Genomic DNA, 25,873 nt, shown 5'->3' with positions numbered 1-25,873 from the left:
CGGGCTCGCCCATCAAGGGTTCCGTAAAAAATTGGAAGTATTGAGCTTTTTCTGAAATTCAGGCTTAGCTTAGCCACAGCCCTTTTATTTGATACCTCACTTGAACTAGCGGATTTAATACCAAATTTTGCTCTCTTATAAGGCTATAATTTTTTAAGGATTTAACCACAAATGTATATAGTTTTTAGATTATTTCCTGAACTAGTACTACCTGTAGATGAAAGTACCCTATGAATTTTGATTCCCTTGATAGTGTCGAAGTACGCGTTTTTTGCGATATAAACGGCCATATTTTATGTTAATACAGAAATATTTTTTATTAACATAAAATATGGCCGTTTATTTAATAATTTGTCATTATTAGCCACATTTTTTTATCATAGGGACGCAGATCTGAGTATATAATTTGAATTTCAACTCGATATCTCCAAACGTTACTGAGATAAAGGGTCTTGACAGACAGGCTGATGGATGGACAACAAAGTGAGAAAAGGAATCCTTTTCCGAAAAAGGAGGGTTCCTATTTCTTTAAAAGGTACGGAACCCTAAAAATATGTGAATCTTAAAAATGTTTTTTTATAAGATATTAACAGAATTGTGAATTTATTTAAGCATACTAAGTCAAATATAAATTTATAACAAGAGAACTTTAGAACTATCTCGATGACTTAGAGTATAATATTATGTTGAACATGCTTAGTTTGTAAACTAAATAAAAATGTTTACATTTACTAGATTAAGACATCCAGAGTATACAAAGTAAATATCTAGTTTTACGATTTAATTGTTGCCTCAAAGTTGTTTGAAGATCGATCCCGAGAGGATGTAACGTAATACACATATCGTTTATACCTAAAGTGTAAAGTGACCATTCTTCGTTTAGCTCAAAACGGGACATTTTATAGTGGCTTTTGTTTCTTAGGGTGGTTTTCGTGTTTTTAGAGGTATTTTAAAAGTAGCTTTCGTTTTTTAGGATTTTCTTAGGGATAGGACACTAAAAAATAATTAGTGTGGACTATACCACTCAGTTCATCATCATCATCAGCCTGTCCTCGTCCACTGCTGGACATAGGCCTCTCCAATTCAGTTACCATTCAGTTACCTTTCAAAAATAGCGTAGGGGAGAGCGGGGCCAAAAGTTCCGATTTTTTTTAACCTCAAATATTGCTACGAATACTTGATTTCAGTATTTATACAATATAATCAAATTGAACTTACATATCTAGACTTTCAATTAAAACAGTAATTTAGGGTATTCTTTGTAAGACTTTTTTATTATGAATTTTTTTATGACTGAAGTCGGAAAGTAACAATTTACCCCGACTTGGGGCAAGTTGTTAACAGACCGGGGTAAATTGTTACCAAATTTTTAAAAGCTATTATTTGCAAAATAAAAAACAATAAATAATCGAACAAAGCCTGTTTATTTAAGGAATAATCAACAGTATCATAATAATCACCAGGCGCAAAAGCAAATCTTTTTTAACCGACTTCTGTAAGAAAAGGAGATTATCAATTCGACTGTTTTTTTTAATGTGTGTTACTTCATAACTTTTGGTTAGGTGAACCGATATTGATGATTTTTTTTTTATTTGAAATGTAGTGCTTCCCATGTGGGAACCAATTTTATTTTTGTTCTATTTTTGACAATGGTATTTATGAGAAAATCACATAAGTATTAAATTTGTATTGGTACGTGTGCGACAAAATGACGAATATCTCAATATCACGCCAACCGATTCCAATTATTCTTTTCTTATTTGAAAGGATACACTTCAAGGATAGTTTGATGAAAGTTTGGTTAGGTGCCGATTATAAAATCCGGTCAAAATTGACAAAATTTGTTTTTATTTTGGTAAATTTTAATTATACTGGAATAGTTACAAGGGTAAACTTTGTTAAAATTATTGTCAGAAGTAAGATTCTCCATCGTTGCATTTCTTTTCAACCAACCTCAAAAAAGATGTTTTCATTTTCAATCGACTTCAAAAAAGGGAGAGGTTCCCAATTCGCCAGAATATTTTTTATGTATTTTCTTGTCAATATACCAAAATGTTAGTTTTCACAAAAATAATACCTAATTGAGTCAAATATTACATATCATAACAGATGCCACTCATTAACAACCACTACCACCGCAACCAACACTCGTTTAAGAAGTATCCTTTTAAGGTTACTTATCACTTAAAATCGTAAAAAGAATTAATTTTGAACAAAAAAAAACCGAACCGAAAAACAACGAACTAAGTAAAAGATAATTTTACATAAAATAAAACCTATTTTGATTTTGTAAAACTAAAATAATAAACAAAGATTTTATAGCTTTACCTTTTCGCGCTCAATATGTATATGTAATTCTTTGATAACAGTTTTTATCTTATTCCTGCAATCTTTGAAAACTACATCCGCTGCTTTTTGCATCAACTCATATGACACATAACCTCGAGTTGATTTTCGAGCATAAGTCCGCATGTTACTAAATTACAATATTTTTTAGTATGAAAAATTACAATATTTACATCCCATTATTGGTACAAATGAATTGGCGAAAGTTTTTCCGAGGTCACAACATGCCCCAAAAAAAGGAAACATCTAGCCCCAAAAACACGTGTTGAAAAAAAATTTAATATAAATAAGATTAGGAAACATAAATAATTTACAAATAGTGTTCCGAAATAGTAGATAATATATGTAAAAAAAACGCTAACATACTCGAGGCTAATCGTTAAAATTTGTGAGACAGGCCAAAAATATCAAATGCGAAAATATTTTCAATCGTGCACCAACGACACCCGTGTGCTATTCCATTGGTTTCGGGTGCCACTGGATTTTTCAATATGATGGCCATGGGTGCGCTATCACATTGCATTTCACTCTATGTTTACTAAATATTCCTATCACTTTTCTCCGCGAAATTATTTCCATCGGAACAACTTACCTCGGTAACTTTTAGCCCCGCTCTCCCCTACTGCGATAATCGCGTAAACTTGTTTCCACCGATCAAATTTACACGCCATTCCGGAAAAACGTGACACTTCTACGTCCCAGTGACATGTTTCGGAACACCGGGACACACAAGCGAAAAACGGGACAGTCCCGTTCAAAATAGGACGTCTGGTCATGTTATTTATACCTATATCTTATATCTTACATAATAGGATAACTTAGGGACCTTGTCAAAATCGACGAACTAGAGGTACGTATATAATATGTACGTCATCGACCATGTTCCTTCCACTAGGAAATAGCTTCACAATAATTCTTGCGAGTATTATTAGGAACTAATGATTGACATTAGGAAAATATTGAAGGTTTTATTTAACTATATAGGGATAGTAGGGGAGGCCGAGGGAAGTATAATTTTGAGGTTTTGCTTCATATCTATATTTTCATATCTTCATAAGCGGATTTTAGTAATCAAGAGTTTATTTCTTCCACTTATAGATGATAAGGTTGTAGCAAAAAATAGAGTTTAATGTCAAAAGTAATTTTGTTTGAACAGAAGTCGAGAAGAGTTGATATAGATGATCTTTAGATAGAAAAACTTTTTTTAACCGACTTCTGTAAGAAAAGGAGGTTATCAATTCGACTGTATTTTTTTTCTATCTAAAGATCATCTGTTGCAAAATACGAAAGACAAATTTACAAGTATTTATTGAATATAACTTTCAAATAGAAAATATTAACTAATACTATTTATACAATACTTAGCTGCTAAACTCAAACAAATAATAATGTAGTTATCAAGCTATAGCTAAAAATCATCGACGGAGGAGTCCACCGCAGGTTCCGTACCAATTTAATGATGATTATAGGACTTATAGATCAACGAGAACGTGACTTACAAAAGTTGACAAACTTAAGTTTGCAGGCGTATGCACTCGTTTTGTATGAAATACAAGTTAAAATATATAATATTCAGGCTTTTCCTATATTTCTATTTCTTGAAAGGTTCTTAACTTCAAGAAATCCATGTTGTTTCAAAACCCCCTGGCCCTCCCTCCCCTACATACTTTTATATACATATTAAATCTTATCTATAATTAACAATAAAGGAAAACGTATCAACGAACAGAAAACAATATCTTCTAACTCACCCTCAATTCCATGTTGTAGAAATGACACGTCAGTCAACATTAAGTTTTATTTAACTTTCCGTAAAGTCTATATCGTTTCGATATCCAATTAAAAGTTGCCTCGATTCCTGTGAATAATCTATTAAACTTAAATAAGAAGAAATTTAATTGAAATTAGCGACTACTATTAATTGTTTGTTCTGTTACACTCGTTAAAAAACATCAGCTTCACGCTGTATCCCGCACACAGCAGGGAAGTCAGAAGGAATACTCCGTTCCCCACTTTCTGCCGAATTCTGGAGTCATTGCATGTTGAGTGGCAGAACTCAACGTCGCGCTTTGCCTCGACACCAGAACGAAGAAATAGAAATATAAACGTAAATAAATATTTCATTTCCTCGAGTGTGGATCGAACCCGCAACCGTCGCGTTACAGTCACACCCTTGTGCCGCTGCGACACCACAGACTCTACACTCATTAAGATACTACCTCTATTAAAAGAGGTAGTATAACAGTTTGAGTGGTGATTCACAGTATTTTTGCTCTCCTGTAAAATTTATAAAATGTAGATACATTCATCTGACTCTTACGCCGCTAATTAATAATCTATATTAATATACAATATAGAACAAATTGTTTGATGTAGATATTTATATTTAACATTGGTATGATAACCGAAAATTTACCATATCTCTAACGTATTTCCCTCAGAACAAAAAGACTTACATATAGGTAAATATTAACATAACACCCATCGTCCGTGAAATGAAACGGCACGATAATATACAGGTTGGAATTGTCAGCACCACTTTGAATGAAACCACAGTTTTAACTACTCTAAAAAGCCTAATATAATTCAGAAAAAAAAAATTCCCAAAAATGAAAAAGTTATTTTTTCAAACATAATAAATAATAAAATTGTCGTTTTAAAATAAAACGCCATTTGTAAAGTATGACATAAACACGCACAAACTTACCTGTCTAAGCGGCAACGTCGCACACGTGTGTGTGCGTCACACGAAATACAGGTATGTATAAAAATCGTGAAATGATAAAAATCCTACATCCAAACAGTTGAGGTACCTTGATTAATTTCTTTAGTTCTGGATTTGAAATATTTTACCCTATATGCAGTTTCAGTAAAAGGAGCGCTGCCTCCATCCTGTATAAGTACTTACTTTCGAACTTGTTTAATTTTAACAATACCGTAAACTGATATTCTGAAAATAGTCAAGCTATTAAATATTTTTATTATGAAAATAATATTATTTAATTCCCAGTACCGATAAATATGTAGATACTAGTATATCAGCAATACATTATTGAGACTACCTCTTTACGTGAGTTTGACCGCCTTAATGCTCCGAAGCAAGATTGCATTGTGCGATTAAGATAAAAATAAGCATGCGTTAGTGCTCTCAACCATATATTAGATACTTAAGCATACAGACTTATAGAGTATACTAGATACTTAAGTATATGTAAAGCTCTCGTTTGGTTAAGATAGGGTCTTCTTACACGAAACTATATTATAGCTAAAACAAATTAATCTATTTTTACATTAATTACATATACATTTCTTGCTTTGTAGAGGCAGTCGTGGCGCAGCGGTACAAGGGTGTGACTGTAACGCGGCGGTTGAGGGTTCAATCCCCACTCGAGGAAGTGAAATATTTATTTACGTTTATATTCCCATTTCTTCGCTCACCACGCAATGCCCCCAGAATTTGGCAGAAAGTGGGGAACGGAGTATCTTAACACTATGTGTCCTCTGCCTACCCTGCTGTGTGTGGTATACAGCGTGAAGCTGATTTATTTTATTTATTTTTAAGATTTTCATTGATAAATAGTACATTGTAGAAAAACAATTTATAGACTTTCAAAAAATACTATTAGATACGAGTACTTTACTTTATCACATGCTTTATCATATCAATACTAATTCACCTTAAAATAGAAAACCTAAGGCCCCTTCAAAAGTTCAATATACATTTACGCTGACCTAATTAATACCTCGAATTAGATACACATTGCCTATGCAAAGCTACCAATAGTAGCTACAGGGAATTCAAGTGTTTCTTCATTATATTTTGGAAAAAAAAACTCTTTTTCATAATAAAGTTGTATTATCTGGACTGTGGTCCAGAGTCACCCACCACAACAGCTCACCTAATATGGATACCAAATGATAGGACTTGATTTGAAAGCTTGTTTTTAAAAACTTTCACTTTGCCAAAATATCATGAGAGGAAGAATAATATGAGGAGATCGTTCCCTATCACTTCTGATATTCCATTATGACTACTTTGAAAAGTTACAAAAAATTGTATATAATTATATAATTCGGCATATTTATTAGCATAATATATAGACATAACATCACACAGAAGGAAGTATAATCTCTTAATAAATATTTACAGATGCTGCCTTTTTGATTTCTCGTTGTCAAGTTAAGGTAAAATCAATTTTACAAACATTTTATTACCCATGATTCTTGGCCATGACCAACGTTAATGAGGTTTCCACCCGCTGCAAGATGATATCTTTAAATAGAAACTTGTTATGATGAAGAATACTCCCTAGTGTGTTACTTATGATCCACCTGCACGAAAATCGTATATATGGAGCTCCCTGCTGCTAACTTAAATGTTATGTTACCGTGAACTTATACTCCAAAAATCTTTACCTATTACTTATATTATAAAAATTCATAAAAAAAATAAGTTAAATGTAATTAAAACAATAATATAACGTTTTATTTTTAAAAATAGTGTCGTTTCCGCCGTTGAGTTTCGCCACTCAATACACAATGCCTTCAGAATTCAGCAGAAAATAGAGAACGGAAGTGTCTTAATAGGAACTAGAATCTTCGTCTCAACACTAGTTTCCCAAGTTTCGTCTGTCTACTCTACTGTAAGAGGGATACAGGGTGGAACTAAAAAAAATAAACAAACCAATGAAAAATCTTCCAGGGGACCTGTAACTCCGCAAACTTGGATTTCAGCTCATTTAAGCTGATTTAAGCTCTTTACATTACAAAAAATATTATTGTACATCTTCTTGCATCGTTAGACAATTAATCTTTTTTTAATATAGTGGTTACTTATATAATCTTTCCTCATCTTATATAGTGAAGCTTAATTTTCTTTTTGTTCCTGGTTATATAGGTATATACACGTATATATTTATGTTATAAATAATATGTATTTATTATATAGTATATATGTATTTATATTTAGATGTTATAATATATTATTTATTTTGTGTAACTATATTTATGTTTATTTATGTGTATGTCATGCGTAATTATTTATTTTTTTATATTTATTATTACTATTAGTTGTATTTTATTATTTATTTTGTTTTTGTCGTTCTCAATTTTCCTGCACTATCTTGTCTTTCCCGCTACTTTGCACTTATTCACTTCCACGGGTTGGCTGGAAGAGATCTCTTCTAGAGATAAGTCCACCGTTGTGTATGTCTTTTCGTAATGTATGTTTTATTATGTGTTAATTTGGTGCAATAAAGAATGTTATATTGTATGACGCTCCCGTTCCCCACTTTCCGCCAGAATGCGTGTTGAGTAGCAGAACTCACGCCGCGTATACCTCCTTACAAGAGCGAGGAAATAAAAATATTAAATATTAAATCCCCTAAATGGGAATCGCACCCACAACCGTCGCACTGACAGTGCCACGGCGTCACAACGGACTCAGTAATATATATTTTTTTTATTTTTTTTTTATTTTATTATTAGTACCATTTAAAATACATTGAAAAGTTAAACAGTGTCCTGCAAAACTCTTTGTATTCGATATTTTTATGTACTCCATAAGATTACTTGTATATGTTTAAAATTGTTGTAATTTGTTATAACATTTTACTTAAACCGACTATGTCAGAAGTATATATTTCAGTTTGATTCTAAAGACATTTTAGAAATTACTTCAATATCTATCGATCGAATGAATTAGCCTACTTATAAGTACTAATATAATATTAATAGAAATAGACTGTTATCACATCATTATGTTGTGATATAAAATTCACGACTTTATTTCAAAGTAAAAAATGTTTTTTTTTCTCAAATACAATCGATGGGTATCTTAGTCTATATTAGTGAAAGTTACAAAGAAACAACCGCTTTATTACTTTAGCCCAGAAATTTTTATGGGATTGCTGAAATAATATATCTCATTAACTGATTTTAACAAAATTACACAAATACAAATAATAACACAAATCTTATGTAAGTGACTGTAAAGTTTTTTTTGAGAAATAAATATCTTTAAACCTACAAATACTTATATGTGAGAAAATCCATATAAACATTGATACTCTCTTTTATTTCCTCAGTATATTCACAAATCCTTTATTTAATGTTCAATTTTACTAAACAATTTACATAATATAGCATAATTCTAAATATGAGCTAAGATTATATATATGAATATATTCTGAAAATGTATTTTAATATATCTGTATATAGAATTTATTTAAATAAATTTTAAACATATACCTACATAGTACAAGTAAAAAAATGTCAACAATGAAATAAAAAAGTCATCTTATCGTTTCTATAATTTAAATTTGGAATATGTCCAATATTTTTAAATAACAAAAAGGTCACAGTGCCCTTATAAAAAAGGGACGCGGACTATATTGAATTGTTATTTCAAAATTACTTTTTGGACCGAGTGTAATTTTTCCGATCAACTTTATTTGACGCTAGTGAATTATATATAATTTGTAATATCTGTAATAAGTTGTAAAGAATGGCAGGTACTAGCGAGGATGTCACGGTGACGATGAGAATGAAGAAGAACGTGCTGAAGGTTTGGGCACGTCGAACGAATGACTGATGAAAGAATGGTAAAAAAGATTTATGATGGAAAAGTGAGCGGTAAGAGAAGTAGGGGAGACCTCGGTTGATCTTCGAAAACACAGTATCAAAGATACTGGAGGAAGGTCACGTAAAAAGCACGAGGACTCCCTTGGAGGCATGTATGAAAAGGTTGACGACAGTGGACGAGGCGAAAGAGGTATGTAGAGACCGTATCGTTTGGCGCTCCGTTCTCTCTGACTACCCCGCTAGGGATAAAGCGTGAAGCTATGTATGTATGTATCTGTAATAATTTAAATGCTACACTGTTTATATAAATAACCTATTTACTACTCTTTCAAAAATTAACTAAACTTAATAAATAAACTCTTGCATACAAAAACATTATTTTTATTGATGTTACAATTTACATAAGTATGGTGAATTGAGTTTTTATAAGCTTTTGTTTCTTTGTTTCAGAGTGCGAGTGGAATATTATGTAAACGAAAATACATTCAAAGAAAGACTGCAATTATATTTTATAAAGAATCAACGTTCGAGTAAGTAGCACTGTATTTTTAAAATGTGTCATTTTATTTTTGAAAAGATAAAAGATAAATTAAAACAAATAATGGAATAATATATATATTGTTGTAGAGTCTGGGAATTAAGTTTTATATCTAATTTGAGGCCATCGTCTCACAAGGGTGTGACTGAAGCGCGACGGTTATGGGTTCGATCCATACTCGAGAGAATGAATTATTACTTCTTAATATGTACATTTCTTCGCTCTAGCACTAAAAGGGCAAAAGCCCTGCGTTGATATCCGCCACTCAACACATGCCTCGAAAAATTCGGCGGAAAATGGGGAACGAAGTGTTAACACTAGATTCTCTAGGCAGGCAATGTAGGCTGCTGTGTGCGGGAAAGAGCGTGAAGCTGATTTTTATATCTAAGTTTACACAAATATTTTTTAAATGAGGTCAAATATAAAGTTTTTAAAGACAATGTAAGTACTAATCACAAAAGTAATATAAAACCTTAATCTCAATATCAGTTATACATAAGTGTCCGTTCAAAACAGAGTAATTAACTCAGCAAGCAGACACGAAAACGAGTCACTTACCAAATTAACCTCTTAATAGAGTAGCCATCGGTAAACACTATTATTTCAGCTATCTATAGTTTGTAGTTGCCATGTCTTGTCTTTAAACAAAAAAAATATATTCGAAATAAACATATATCTTCTTCTTCACGCATATCCCGCGTGTAACAGGTTAGGCTTAGTTTAATCCTAAAACACTCCGTTCCCCATTTTAACATATATACACCACATATATAACCATATTTGGAATAAACATATATAAGTACATTTTAAGAATAATCGTATAAGCTTCAATATAATTCACTGGGTTTTGATTAAAATTCAAATGTATGTAAATTTCCTAAAATTTCTTGCTTGCATTCAAAGATCAAAGAACACGTGCTCAGCAAATTGCGTACGTTCTTCAAATTAAATTCTCTTCCATCATAGTTTAAGGGTATAATTGTAGATATATTATATATAAGTATTTTTTAATAATAAAAATATATATTTTAGATATAGCGTTATACAAATTTGTTTTAGAGATTTTTATTTTGTTTTGAAATAAAGACGTCTATTTTACAATTGAATTGAATTTGAAATCACCATATTTGTAGAGTGGTGGTGGTGGTGGTGATCGTGGTGGTGTAAGAGCTCCTACTGCATATTGTAACAGGTATATTCGTTTGTTCTAGGTTTACGGATTAGGATAGTAAATCTATTTTTCAAACTACTAGCGTGTTTTCTGTACATTTTACGCGTTTGTACTGACGGCCATCCCATAACAGCTAGCTGGTAAGTACTTTATATACTTACACTTACTTATGACAATTAATTACGTGGAATTGGCAAAATATTGACGATGTATACTTATATAGACGTATTGCGAAAATATGATTAATTAAATGTACCTATACATATTTATATTCGCTTATTAATACTTCTATTATATAAACAAAGATAATAACCTCTTTCTATTTTAAGTAATGACACAAAAAAAAAACATTTCGTTTTTAAGCTATTCACAAGAATTTTACTATTTCATTTACATATGTAGGTCACAGGTGTATTTTTTGTTCATAAAAGGGTCAATCGATCTCCGTAATATGAACTCTTCGTGTATGTATGACTGTATGTACTCAGTAATGCACGTTGCAATAATAAATAAAGAAATTCAATTGACCTATCACGAATGCAACTCAATTACATAATTACAAGTAAAATTATGTCAAGAATCATTATATGAAATTATGTGGAACTAGAACACCAGTAAAGCATAGCTAACTAACTAAATAAATCGTGTTTGTCGTTCACTACAATGAGTCTGTTCCCTGCCATGGATTCAATTAGCAACGAACATGTTGCATTTATTTTATACTAACAATCTTGTGTTTGTTCTGGCCCTCGCGGTTTTAATTTGAAAATTAAAATTGTATAATATCTGTCACAATAGACTCTACTATTGTCGTAATACCATTTATGATGTTTTTATTTGTGACTTATGATGTTAAAAGTAAATATGAGATGTATATAGTTAAATAGGGGTATATGGGTAGGAAATGTAGGGGGGATATAGGGTATAAATACGGGTTGAGACTCTTTCACATATTATTTTCGCTATAAGTTATGTATTTTCTTGATAAAATGATAAATAGATAAAACTAAATAGATTAAGATTGATTATTTGATTAACTGCGAAATAGATTGAAATATGCACAAAGTCAATATATTATGTGTGATAGATACACTTAATTTAAATTAAATATTTCAGTTATGGATGTAGACCAGGAAATAAAAGTGAATTTGAATATTCTGCTAATCTTACTGAGGAAGAATTCCAGGAACACCCTATAATAAATTGGGACGGAATAATATGGGTAAACCGACCGCTGTACCTATGGGGTGTCCAAGTTGTTCTCGCTATGATTTCTTTAGCAGAAGCAATTTTGCTTGTCTACCTCGGCTACAAGGTACCAAAATGATAGAACTGTCTATTAATTATAATATTATTAATTATAATAATCAATTAGTTATAATGAATTATGATAATCAATGTGATATCAGCGTGGAGTTAGGTTAAAAGAAAAATGAGAGACGTTAATTGACGATAATACTGTAAAATATGCTAAAAGCACGCCCCCGGAAAAACACACGAATAAAAAGTTGATAAACTTAATTATGAGATTACCGTAATCGGTCGCTGTTTCTCTACCCATAGCTTGGAAGCAGGAAGTTGTCTGTAAAATACTTAAATACAGTTATATTATAACAAAATTGATATAAAATGTAATGTGATAAATTTCCTTTATATTGCGCTATCAATTCAATTATTTTTGAAACTTTTACTTTGATTTCAACACTGAGAGATTAATATTCCATACATTAAAGAGTATGTGAAGAAGCTCCAATTGTTCAATAGTTTTTATATTAGTTCAATTTGTTTCAAGGGCAACATCTGGCAACAGGTGTTATCGTTCCATTTCATACTGGAAATGGTGAACACTGTTCCTTTCGCGCTGACTGTAAGTATTCTCGTCGATACGTTATAAAGTATACCTGATAACAGCAGAAATAGAAAAAAAATTACTTCTAGATTAATTTTAAAGTAACTTATGGATGCGACCACGAGAGTGTGTACTTGTGAACATACGTACTGAAAATTGTTGTGCTATGTTCATAAGGGATAAAAATAAACTATATACTTATAAATGAAATAACTCTTCTAATTAATATTATTATAAAGAAGAAATATCAAATATTTCTTTTTAATTTGCTATATTTTATATTTATTTCCAGATACCATTCCCGCCTCTTCGCAACTTGTTTATACCTGTATTTTTAAATTGCTGGCTTGCCAAGAGGTCACTGGAGAACATGTTTGTAAGTATTTGAATGAATAGTCATATTTGTCGTTAGTTATGAAATTGTAAATATTTTTTTACGTTTAATTTTACATTTGTTCTTACAGAATGATTTGCATCGAGCAATGCAGAAGTCGCAATCGGCATTATCGCAACAACTCATGATATTGTGCGTTACTCTGCTTTGTCTAGTATTTACTAGGTAAGAGAAACTACCAGCTAACAACTATCCAGGTCAAACAATTCATTAATAAGTCTCATACTTCGCAAAACCAGGCGTAGCGATGCAGAATTAAAATGGAAAAAAAAAATGGAAGAATCGTTTTACATTTTCCGCGAAAATAATTCGGAACCATGTTCACAACAACATGCCCTCCTAATTTACGCCTTTCAAGATTTTCCCTACCACTTTGAAGCTTTTACGTACATCGAGTAAAAAGATTTTCTTGAGTTTGCTTAATAATATCAAATTATGTCTATAAATATATAGTACACTGGTATGCGTTTCCATTGAAATATAAATGAGTGAGAATGAGCTTATTACAAAAATGCATTTTACATATAAAATCTTTATTTTTGGTACTTTTCTTTTAGATATTGTTCGAAACTAGCAGCTTTCTTAACAATTCATATTATTTCTTTGTTGAGTTTTATTATAGAGACCAGTTGTACTGCATCTAAGTGTCTAATATTTAGGGCAGACCGATGGAACTTAGCGTTAGGACAATCCGTTCCCATTAAAACATTTTTGTTCCCTACTTTCTACCAAATTCTGGAAGCTTTGACAAGTTACCAGAGAGAAGAAATGAAAACTAAATATTTCATTTCCTCGACTGGAAATCGAACCCACAACGTGTACAGTCTCACGTTTGTGCCCCTTGCAGTAATTATTTGATTACTTAATTTGATGAACTAATATTAATATAAATGTGATTTTTAGCGTTTGCGGTATTCAACATTTCCAACGCGCCGGCCACCGCCACCTGAACCTGTTCCAAGCAACTTATTTTGTTGTGGTAACATTCTCCACCGTGGGCTACGGAGACTTCGTGCCTGATATATGGCCATCCCAACTCTTCATGGTCATAATGATTGGAGTTGCCCTCGTCGTTTTGCCGACACAGGTTAGACAACACAGGTCTCACTTTTACTTACCGGTACTTTAATTAGTTACCGACACCGTAAGTCGGTTTTTAACGTCTTTTATAATTTAATAAGTATTTTAGAAAGTTATTGAAATATATACTATTGAAAGGCGATTCCAACGATTAAAAACCTTAATGTCATCCACTACCATCTTTTAAATAAATTCAGCGTCACGCTTATCCCGCACACAGTAGGGCAGGCAGAGAGAACCTACTGTTAAGACACTCCGTTCCCCACTTTCCGCGCAATTTTGGAGGCATTGCGTGTTGAATGGCGGAACTTAACGCCGCTCTTTGCCTCGACACCAGAGCGAAGAAATGATAATATAAATGTAAATAAATATTTCACTTTGTCGAGTGGAGATCCCACTTTGTGCCGCTGTGCCACGACGTCACTACCATCTTTTAAATGTATAGAATATGCATAGTGGATATATGACTCAAGCTATTAACACAATGCAACACTGAAGCCTGAAGGCCGCATTTTCTCGTTCGCAAAATTAATTAAGCTAGAATATCTTAAAGCTTAAATGTTCTTCCTCATTATGACATTTATAAGTATATAGTATAATAAAACAGGAAATTTTCTTGTATGAATGTAATAAAACTAAAATTTTATGGTAAATGGTAAATTATTCCTGTAAATTGAATTTAAAATAAGGAAGACACCTTTACAGGGGTTATATATATAATAGAAGAATTTTTTCGTTCGTTTCATGCAAAAATACTTGGCAGATTTATTGAAACTGTTATATCAATATATTTCTGAGCAAACTTTACGCAATCATATCAAAAAACTTTCCTACATCTATTATAATATATATTTTTTATAGAAATCGATGTAAAAAAATAATACAATAAGAAAAATTCTTAACTTTTCAGTTTGAACAACTCGCATTTACATGGATGGAGAGACAAAAACTAGGAGGCTCGTACTCGTCGCACCGGGCCCAGTCCGAGAAACATGTAGTCGTGTGTTCGACGACGCTACATGCCGATACCATCATGGATTTCCTAAACGAATTTTATGCTCATCCGTTACTACAAGACTATTATGTGGTTCTCCTGTCGCCTATGGAACTTGACACCACTATGAGAATGATTTTACAGGTTAAAGTCATAAAGTCATAAAAAAAACAATAAATAAAATTCATAAAAGTATAATAAATACATTTCAATCATATGAACAATTTCATTTTGTAGGTACCCATTTGGGCTCAAAGAGTCATTTACATCCAAGGGTCGTGCTTAAAGGACACTGATTTAATCCGCGCCCGCATGAACGAAGCAGAAGCTTGTTTTATATTGGCTGCAAGAAATTATGCGGACAAAACAGCTGCTGATGAGCACACAATCCTTAGGTAACATTTCTAAATAATTTGAATACATTAAAAAAACAAATATTACATGTCAGTCGTGGTGCAGGGACAAAAGCGTGCGGGTTCGATTCCACTCAAGGAATTCAATATTTCCATTTCTTCGCTCTGGTGCCGAACGCCTCCAAAATTCAACGGAAAGTGAAGAGCGGAGTGTCTTGACACTAGGTTCCCTCTGTCTACCCAGCTGCGTGCAGGATACAGCGTGAAAAAAAAACATGCATGATATCCTAAAAGGTTTATGGATTTTTTTTTTCATAAATTACAGATCTTGGGCTGTAAAAGATTTTGCCCCAGATGTTCCTCAATATGTACAGATATTTAGACCAGAAAACAAGTTGCATGTGAAATTTGCAGAATTTGTTGTTTGTGAAGATGAATTTAAATATGCATTACTTGCTAACAACTGCACATGCCCAGGAGCATCTACTCTTGTTACATTATTATTGCATACTAGCCGAGGACAGTAAGTTTATACCTATATTTAATAAAAATAATAAAACTTAAAAGATATGTCTTATTCAAAATAGACTTTTGTAATAAAAAATACTTAACATTTGTAGGGAAGGACAACAATCACCCGAAGAATGGCACCGTCTGTATGGTAAATGCTCTGGCAATGAAATTTATCATATTGTTCTCGGTGACAGCCGATTCTTTGGAGAATACGAAGGCAAAAGTTTCACTTATGCCAGCTTTCATTCACACAGGAAGTATGAAAACGTGTAGAAGCTTGTTATATATGATATAAAAAAATCTACAGATAAATATAAGCTCTATGTATCGGTTTTTTCTAGATATGGAGTTGCCTTAGTGGGTGTCCGTCCAGCTGAATTGCCTGAATTTTACGAAGAAACAATACTTCTCAATCCTGGCCCCCGCCATATTATGAAAAGCAGTGACACATGCTATTACATGAGCATTACCAAAGAAGAAAATTCAGCCTTCGTAGTTTCTGATAAACAAACAGAAAGCAAACCCAACGCCATACCAAAAGATCACACAACATTTAGCCTCCTTTCGAATGAGAAGAAACCTGGGGACGCAGAAGGCGGCACCGGACAGCACAGACGACCAGACGGTACTAGCGTGGCTCAGTTCGACCTACCACAAGTGGTTCTACAAGCTCCCCCGAGTTCCACGTCAATTTCATCGCCATCACGCATCAACCAAGCTAAAACTGTATCATCCGCTAATTTAACTGTTGCTGGCTGTGAGTGTCACAGTTAGATTATTGTGCTTAAAGTAGATCGTACTCGATCGCGTTCACATCACTACTAGCGATCGTTTGACCTACTTTATTATTTTTTTGCTTAAGTTGCTCGATGTCATCAAAATTATTATTTTTTTTATACTTAAACACGATCGTCGGATCAATTGGCAGATCTGGACAGAGAGCAGCTCGTCATTTGAAAGGATGTATGGGTAATTGCAATCAAGGTAAATTTTGAAATCACATTTCATTTATATAATTCGGAAAATATTACAGTAAAATCAGTGGTAAAATAATAATTAATTTGCAATGCCTTCAAATATTGCCTTGTTTTATATATTATTTAGCAAAATAATAATTATTAATTTAGTAATTATTATTATTATAAAATAATATTGCGCTCCTTGCATGTTTAGCTGATATTGTGATGCATTTATACTTATCAGCCAGGAATGTTCGAAAAAGAAGTTATTTAATTGAATGTACATATAGCAAAATATAGCTAAATGCAACCTTATTATTAGATTTTATTAATTATTTATATTAAATAATTAGTACATTTGCCATAAAGTTGCACTTTTTCCCATTTCTGAATTTGTTACTTGTTAATTCGGTGAATTGCATATGCATATATTTCATATTTTGCCGTAGTTACCTTAGTGTGAATCCAAGATCATTGGTTATAATCATTCTAATCGTAATGTCATATAGATTTTACCTACATGCAATTTATGATGCTTAAATATTTCTTAGTAACAAAATTTTGTATTTATTATTAAAGAGTTTAAATATTTCTGTAATATAAATGTCCTTTAGTTTTAATAAACATCTCCTTTACCAAAAAATACTAAAGTATAATTTAAAAGCACGTTATTTTATTTCAATAATTAATACGCCAAATTTCACATTTACAGCTAAATTCGGTGAAGCACCTCCAACATCAGCTACTGACTCCAGAACTTGCCTTAAAGAATCACCAGCTGACAGTGCCACGGACAGCCATTTATTACTACCACGACCTGACAATTCAAATTTTCTGAGCCCCGATTCTCTGAGTTGCAGAAGAGGTATAAATTGCTTTTTATTTGCTTTGTATAAAAGAAAATATTTTTAACATTATTAATAATAAATAAACCTTACGATGCAGGGAGCAGACGGCCATCGATTCTGCCAGTGCCCGACATGGTAACCAGCAGTCTTAATATAGCGTCTGATAATCAAGATGAGGAAGCTGAAGGGGATGAAAGCGAAGACGAATTAGATGACGATGTCCCATGGCGTTCGCCTTCCGAAAAGATTGCGTAAGATTTCGCAAATTGATTCGCCGTACTTGCGATCACGCACGCATGCCTTTTTATTTTACCACTACGCTGTCTTTTCCATTTATACGTAGAAAATCTTAGAATTTATATCTCGAAATATAAATGAATGTACATTGAGTATTCTTCTATAATTAATGCTTTCAAAACGAGCGATATGCAACGTGCCCAATGTAGATTTATAAAAGAAATGCAAAATTTGGTTGCTAGCTTGTGTCCAAAATAAATGCAAAATAACAAAAAAAAAACATGGATTTACTTGTAATGTGTTAAAAGATAGATGAATTTTGCATATTTTTTTATTTATCGTCAATATAATTGTGATACATTCTATTAATCACTTGTTATTGGCGATTTCCAATTTTATTTTCTATTGTTTTAGCGTGTACATTCAATCGTGTAGATAGAGCGAGCGGATCTACAGCTGCATGAATTCTGCACTAAGTACGTCATTGTTATTTTTCTTGTAATTCCATTGACATCAAAACACATTGCTTGGCTTCTTTACAGTTCACATTTAGTAAGCCAATCACTAAATTCGACATCAAAATTAGGAATTGTTTAAATAGATATATTTTTTCACCTTTTGAGTTTTATATATTTTATAGAAAAAGAATTTAAAAAATAAAATATACATTTTAGATGTTTGATATATTGAAAATTATAAGAATTGAAAAGACATATCATATATGTCTTTTCGTATATGACTCTCGTGAGACAAACCATAATTAGTTAGTTCCTAGTTAGTTCAAACGACGACGTTAACTGACCAATTAATTCAATTAACTGGGATTAGAAAAACTTCAATATTGAAAAAAAAATACTACACAGAACTATTGGTAATTCGACTACTTAATCCCCGTGAAGATGCCAATAAGGTTATTACAAATTGATTTGGTCCTATAATATTCTAGATAGAAAGAGATATCTAAAATTGCAGTTTTTTTTTTTAAGAAACAGTCTTACAAACAGAGGATCCACCAAAAATAATCTATTCCAGAAAATTAGAAAAACAGAATTTTAGACCAATTCCCATGGATTATTATTGCTGGAGTCCCCCGAAATGTTTTGATTATGAAGTTTTAAAAAAATAATAATTGGCTGTTTCTTAAAAAGTAATATTTTAGATTTTCGGGATGAGGCCTTCATAGCGTCGGCCGGAAACTTCAATGGTTGTGAGTTCGATAACCAGTCAGAGAAATAAATTATTATCATTTCAAAGACAAAGCGTGGCATTAACACGCAATACCTCGAAAATTGGGTGGTAAGTGGGCAGCGGCATGTCTTAAGACTAGGTTTCCCCTGCCTACACTGAAATATAGGGAATGCAGCGTGAAGTGAAAAAAAAGTGAACGCATTTTCGCCTAAAATGTTATAGGACTAGATATTTGTACTGACCTCATCTAAATTGTCTTCACACGAATTGAGCAATAACCTCAAATTTTCATTATAATTTTTTATTTATATCCAAATGTCATCAAATCATTTCAAATCAACAACATTCAATAAACATAATTGCATGAACCAAAAACATTCCATAATAACGTAACATTCTTAACAAAATGAATACATTGTAAAAAATTTTTAAAGATATTATAAGACAAACTCTATTTATAATACAGATTTAATATTTTAAATAGTTTTTAAGACTTAGAATACTTAATATAGAGCACGATCCCCAAAGCTAGCACAGAATGTTATTACCCTTCGTAAATGTGTTAGTTGATACGAATGTGTGCATTGTGTTCGTACCCCTGAGCCCTGAGTATGTCCTTACTGCTGCGGCGGACGCAGTGACGACGCCACCACCAGCTCGCTCTCTTCCTTTGCTGGCAGCGAACCACGATCTGCCTGGCGCAATGACTTTACCAGGTAAGCATGAAATAATGAAATATAAACACGTTGATCCCAATATTCCAGAGCTTCCTGTACTTTCATATTTGTGTAGATGTTTCAAATACCAAGTACTAAATTGCTTGACCATCAATTTGCAGGGATAGTAAATGTAATAAAAAATAACAGTATTGATCCTAACCATTTTTTTAAGAAAATGTCTTTGGGTAAATTAATTATTATATTATAAATTTTATAATGTTCGTCAAATGTTATAAAGATGGTCATCTTAATTAATTTGTTAACTTTCTGGAAGCCAAATATCGAGAAACATGAAAATTTTTGCACTTCATTTTTGATAGAGTTTGCTTGCTGTGAATGTTAGATTTTAATAGCACTTTTTGAACTTTCACAACTTCTATATTTATCCTATTTTACTATTTATGCAATTAAATGATATTTTATATTTAATTTAATAGTAATAATAGCTTCTTGTGCATCAATTTACTTTTAATTTTTTATTTATAATAAGCTTTGCTTTAGCCTCTCAGTCGAATTTATTGAATATAATATTTACAATAGCATAATAAGTAATGTATTTTACAAAAAATTACAGGATTGTAAAAGGCTTCCCTCCTGTATCACCCTTCATCGGCGTGAGTCCTACCCTTTGCTACTTGTTAAAAGAGAAGAAACCACTTTGTTGTCTTCAATTGGCTCAAGTGTGCGAGCATTGTGCATACCGAAATGCAAAAGAATATCAATGGCAAAACAAGACAATCATCCTTGCAGCAGATTATGCTTCAAATGGCATTTACAATTTTATTATACCCCTACGAGCCCATTTTAGATCTAAGACGTCACTTAATCCAATAATTCTGTTATTAGAACGACGACCTGACATAGCATTCCTTGACTCTATTTCGTACTTTCCTTTAGTGTACTGGATGATGGGTTCTATTGATTGGTAAGTAATAGTTCAATGAATACTTAGAAAACCATGAAACCAAAAACTCTATAATTTGATATTGTTACAGCTTAGATGATCTTCTAAGAGCTGGCATAACTCTAGCAGAGAATGTTGTAGTTGTGAATAAAGAATTGTCTAATTCCGCCGAAGAGGACAGCCTCTCCGACTGTAACACCATTGTAGCAGTTCAGACGATGTTCAAGTAAAATTCATGTTTTTTTTTTCCTTTTTTTAGACAAAACTAAAATGTTCTACATTGCATGACGTAAATGCGAGTGACGCCTTGCGAACATTTCCCACAAGTGGCTGGCGATTTAAATATAAATTTTATTAATAATTAAATATTTTGCATGGCGAAATAAGCTCTTCAAATGATGATTTTCTATTCTTAGACATATTAAAGGTTGTTTATTCCATTTCAGATTCTTTCCGTCTATTAAATCTATAACGGAGTTGTCCCAGTCGTCAAACATGAGATTTATGCAATTCAGAGCTCATGACAAGTACGCGCTTCATCTTTCCAAGATGGAAAAGGTTCTTTATTACTATTTAATCCGTTTACATTTCTTTTAAATTATAATTTACGCATAATTATATTTACTACAGCATTTATTTCTGCAGCGAGAAAAAGAGCGAGGTTCTCATATATCTTACATGTTTCGGCTACCATTTGCCGCTGGCTCCGTGTTTTCGGCTTCCATGTTGGACACTTTGCTCTACCAAGCCTTTGTCAAAGACTACGTTATTACATTTGTGAGGCTTTTACTCGGTGTTGATCAAGCTCCAGGCTCAGGTTTTCTGACATCTGTAAGTTGTTAAGATATTAGTTGTTGAGCTTGCGAAAATTTGTAATTTCACTGTGCCATTAACATTTCATCTCATAATTTCGCAATGCGATATTACTTTTCAGAACTGATACCTAGTGGCGACTTGTCTCGTATAGCATTATAATTATGTATAACATAAAACGTGAATAACTTTTTTATAAATAACCTTTTACCTTGGGCTTGTGACAGATGAAAATAACTAAAGAGGATATGTGGATTCGAACATATGGTCGTTTGTATCAGAAGCTGTGTTCGACGACATGCGAAATCCCTATAGGGATCTATCGCACCCAGGACACTAGTCTCGCTGAACAATCGCACCACGTGAGTATGTCGCCACGGGCCCCGTCGGGGTGGTTTTGGTCGCGCTTCGCGGGAATGCGAACATCGCGCGAGTCGGTGAGTCGCTCTACTACTCTCAGAAAGCTCCTTAAATACAGTCCTCCGCTTCCTCTCACACTTATATTAATTTACACTTATTTATATACAAATAAATATTCTGCCAAATAAACACTATGTAGTCCTCCTACTCCTTGGACTGTATTTTAGGTAATTCTTTTTAAACATATTTTATCTTTACTTCGGGTCAACGTTACACTCATTACATACTGTTATTGCCTACACCTGTGGCGTCTCTGTAAATTAGTTTTGCATTTGTACAATTTATATTTCTTGTAAAGTACTTAACGTTTGTTCATGAAGCAAGTTCACGTGCTTGATTTCTCTTCAATGCAACCTGCTACAGCCAAAATGTCGAAACTACGCTTATGCGGAAACACGGATCTGACTAAAGTGTGTTTTAAAATAATCTCGAGCGTGGCGCGTCACTATGAATTTAAAAAATAAATAATTCAACGGACTCGATGATCGCAATCCCGCATTAATTTTAGTGACTTTTTGCATGATCTGTTAGAATAATAGATGAGAGCGACATCACTACATTAACATACGAGTAGCAATTGACCACTGCCGATGTAATTTGCCAGAAACTTACGTTATACGCAGATACAGTAAACACCCTTCATCAGTATCCGATATTAAGATAATCTTGCATGATCTATTATACCTACAACTCACATCAATCACTAATGAAGTACAGTTTTGAACAAATGCTTAAATATGTATAAGAAGTTTTACATTTTTTTTCTATGTACTATGTAAAATTAAGAATATCTAAGTAACTTTTGCAGAATGTATGGCTTGTTTTAAATATAGAAAGCTTATCATTTTGATGCCCTCTCGATTGACAGTATATTTACTTTATAAGAAAAATAATGTAATGTATAAGAAAAAGCCAAAGATATGAGAAAAGTTAAAAAAGCATAACCTGAATATACTAGAGAGCGTCATACTAGGATTTTGTAGCCTTAGCAGAAGTATCACTAGGAAAGTTACAGCAGGCGGCTGGAGAAGCAGGGGAGGCCGGGGAGGGAGGAGATAATGGACCCCAGCGTAGAGGGAGGTCCCGCCGACGCCGCGGTACTACAGGATGCCTCAGTGGCTGCTACGGCGACCGCACCCCCGCGGTAAGCTCACGCCGCAAATGACGTTCAACGACTAGACCGTCTGGTCGGCGACTAGCTACTACTTACTTGAGAAGTTATATTTACGACTTAATTAACTTAATACTGGTCGGTCGTCAACATTCCGTGGCTCGAGCTTAAAACTGTACTTTTAATGCATTATTTAATTGTTTTGATAACAGATGCCGTCACGAAGGTATTTTCCCCTTAAATGCTATCAATTGTTTCATTATGTCATACCATATTTTTACTAGCGACCACATCGTCGCTGTGGATAGAAATTTCTTTTTTTAAGCTTTAGATTAGTCTAGATTCGAGTAGAACGTAAAGAGCATTGCAGTATGCGTTATTTGCATTTAGATCTATTAGATACAATGTAGCCGTTAGTTTGGGTAACTGTGCTTAAGACATACTATACATAGCAAATATTGTAAAGCGGATGTCCTACGTACATGCTGTTTTAACTTGAATAAAATTTATTTAGTAATAGATAGGTAAAGCCTAATAATGTTAATAATATTTTGTAATACTATATATACTGCATGAGAGTAATGTTTTAGTGAAAGGTATGTATAAACATATGTTATATATATCTTGACTATAAAAGCACTGAAAAAATAAATTTAACAAAATTAGATTTGGATCTTGCAACACTACGCACATTTGTCATTATTAATGATATTATTGCCACAGATTCAATTTAATAATGAATCTTTCAGTATTCAACAAGTTTGGCTGACGAAGCGAGAGATAATCATGCTCAACAAATTGAAAGGGCAGAAATAGCAAATCTTGTTCGATCTCGAATGGAATCACTCAATTTAACAGGCGTTGATTATGATGATGTTAGCGAAAAGCGAAACAGCCTGTCATATGTAATAATAAATCCAAGTTGCGATCTCAATTTACAAGAAGGAGATATAATGTAAGCAGTAGGACTTAAATTAATTAAAAAATAAGAAGCTCCAGTTTAGTAGATTCTACTATAAATACGTAGGTATACTATATTAAAAATGTATTTTTTTTTTCAGATATTTAGTACGCCCATCGCCGTTTTCTGCACAAAAAACCTTTGAACGTCACAATAGCCGGCGCAAGTCGAACATCAGCTTCTGCTCCGGTGCCCTGATCCAGGCTGCGGCCGGCAGCCGTCGTGGGTCCATGCTCGGGGGAGGGTCCAGCCTCTCGCCTCGTGCACCGCCCCTAACTTCCACAAAGGCAAATTCACTTTCCCTACCTGATAGTCCTACAGTTATAACCGATTTTCGTGGTCGTTCAAACTCTCTTCGTATCGTTGATGATATTTTACTTCGTCGCTCTAACTCCCTTCGACAGGGACTCGGGACGGGAGCAACTTCACGCCGCCGCAAGAGTAGCCTCGAGGAGATTGGCATCTCACACTTTAATTCGTTACTGCAACACCAGCAACAGCAGCAGCAACAGGATGCGAATGCTATAAAGATAGCTCTGAACGGCAGCATCGGGCTAGAGGTGACGCCTCCAGACGAGGGCCCTACAGATCGGCTGGGCATGGTCGGTACCTATCAAGACATAGCATCTGCGCTGCCATCTACGTCGACTGGTTCCGGATTGCCGCCAGCCTCGCCGGATCCTCAGCATCTACAGGGAACTATCGTATGATACAATCTTATGTGGGGACGGCGACTCGGTTCCGTCTTGAGGAATAGGAGGAAGTGAGCCGCGCCTCTCCGGCTTTCCTTGCTTTCCTCGGAACAACTTCTTGTTTCGTAGCGTCTCTACTGTGCACGTATACGTAGTGTCTCAACTAAATGTCTCCAAAGAAACTACTACTTGAGTGTGTGGATCAGGACAATACGCATTGGTGAAATCAGTGTATTGTATGCGGGATCAACTAGTTAATATGTAAAGGGAATCTTGTGGCCTAAGGCTGTACATAGCGGGGCTTTCTTTGGTCTTAATGTATTGAACTGTACATAAAAATGTGTTTATTACTAAACGCTTCACTATAGAAAAATATTTACAAAATATTATTTGTGTACCTACTATTCTAATACTAAAAGAATATCAAAAAAACTAGTACATAATATAAATAATATAGAGCAAATCTACATAATGTTCTAGAATTATTAGATGTATCAAAATAAACTTCAGAATAATACCCATTTAAAGAGTATAAAGAATGTATGTACATTAATGTTAGATTCGTTGATTCAAATTTTAATTCAAATAGCATCAGTGGCATTCAATAAAGTCTAAATGACCTCGAAATGGCCTATTATTTATCTCACTCAAAAAAAAACTAATAAATACCTAGTAACGCAAACGAAATTTTATATTACAACTAGTGGGCGCGCGCAGCTTCGCCTGCTTATTTGCACCCTTTCAAAATCCCTTCAAGTGGATGTCCAGATTACGAAAGTAAACATCTGTCTAAATTTCACTTTTCTACCATCAGCGGTTACAGCTGTGCGTGCGTCTTACCTCAGTCAGTGGGGATAGATAACTGACCGTACTTGATTGATAGATTTGAGTTCATTTCCTATATATAATTTTCATTTCCCCGACCTGCATGGGTATTTCTAGATGCCAGAGAGGGAGAGAGGGCCTGGACTTTAGCTTTAAACTGATCTTTGGTATAAAGGCTTTCTTATTTCATCACTCGCTCCTTACTCCTACGCCCATGGCGATCTGGTACCAAACATGAATCAAACATAGTTATCATCACTTTAATCAATAATATTCATCACACACAAGTGTGCGACTGTAAACCTGACGGTTATGGGTTCGATTCCCACTCGGAGGAATGAATTATTGCTTATTATATATTAATATTTTTTGGCAA

General features: G+C 33.4%; 1 protein-coding gene across 35 annotated transcripts in view; it reads left to right on the top strand.

The window, feature by feature from the left end:
- Positions 1-25,299, top strand: part of SLO2 (slowpoke 2) — a 55,621-nt gene extending 30,322 nt beyond the window's left edge. For 6 of the 35 annotated variants that reach the window (XM_085206323.1, XM_085206342.1, XM_085206327.1 and 3 more), the window contains 23 exons: positions 9,379-9,458; positions 10,678-10,777; positions 11,754-11,952; positions 12,430-12,504; positions 12,779-12,862; positions 12,951-13,045; positions 13,784-13,967; positions 14,871-15,098; positions 15,192-15,349; positions 15,633-15,830; positions 15,928-16,077; positions 16,162-16,577; positions 17,492-17,644; positions 17,725-17,878; positions 19,691-19,768; positions 20,346-20,696; positions 20,767-20,901; positions 21,122-21,233; positions 21,306-21,506; positions 21,716-21,925; positions 22,924-23,052; positions 23,769-23,974; positions 24,081-25,299. In XM_085206323.1, coding sequence (XP_085062449.1) covers positions 9,379-9,458; positions 10,678-10,777; positions 11,754-11,952; positions 12,430-12,504; positions 12,779-12,862; positions 12,951-13,045; positions 13,784-13,967; positions 14,871-15,098; positions 15,192-15,349; positions 15,633-15,830; positions 15,928-16,077; positions 16,162-16,577; positions 17,492-17,644; positions 17,725-17,878; positions 19,691-19,768; positions 20,346-20,696; positions 20,767-20,901; positions 21,122-21,233; positions 21,306-21,506; positions 21,716-21,925; positions 22,924-23,052; positions 23,769-23,974; positions 24,081-24,690 — 4,306 coding nt within the window. In that variant the 3' untranslated portion in view covers positions 24,691-25,299. The remainder of the gene's footprint in view (positions 1-9,378; positions 9,459-10,677; positions 10,778-11,753; positions 11,953-12,429; positions 12,505-12,778; positions 12,863-12,950; positions 13,046-13,783; positions 13,968-14,870; positions 15,099-15,191; positions 15,350-15,632; positions 15,831-15,927; positions 16,078-16,161; positions 16,578-17,491; positions 17,645-17,724; positions 17,879-19,690; positions 19,769-20,345; positions 20,697-20,766; positions 20,902-21,121; positions 21,234-21,305; positions 21,507-21,715; positions 21,926-22,923; positions 23,053-23,768; positions 23,975-24,080) is intronic. The other 29 variants (XM_085206326.1, XM_085206360.1, XM_085206347.1 and 26 more) reach the window with 27 other exon arrangements.
- The last annotated feature ends 574 nt before the right edge of the window (positions 25,300-25,873 follow it).

Source organism: Heliconius melpomene, chromosome 21 (genome assembly GCF_056956725.1).
Source record: "Heliconius melpomene rosina isolate 202511_hmr_F chromosome 21, ASM5695672v1, whole genome shotgun sequence".
Taxonomy (NCBI): domain Eukaryota; kingdom Metazoa; phylum Arthropoda; class Insecta; order Lepidoptera; family Nymphalidae; genus Heliconius; species Heliconius melpomene.
The sequence above is the reverse complement of the archived record's forward strand: the minus strand, read 5'-3'. Positions and strand labels throughout refer to the sequence as shown.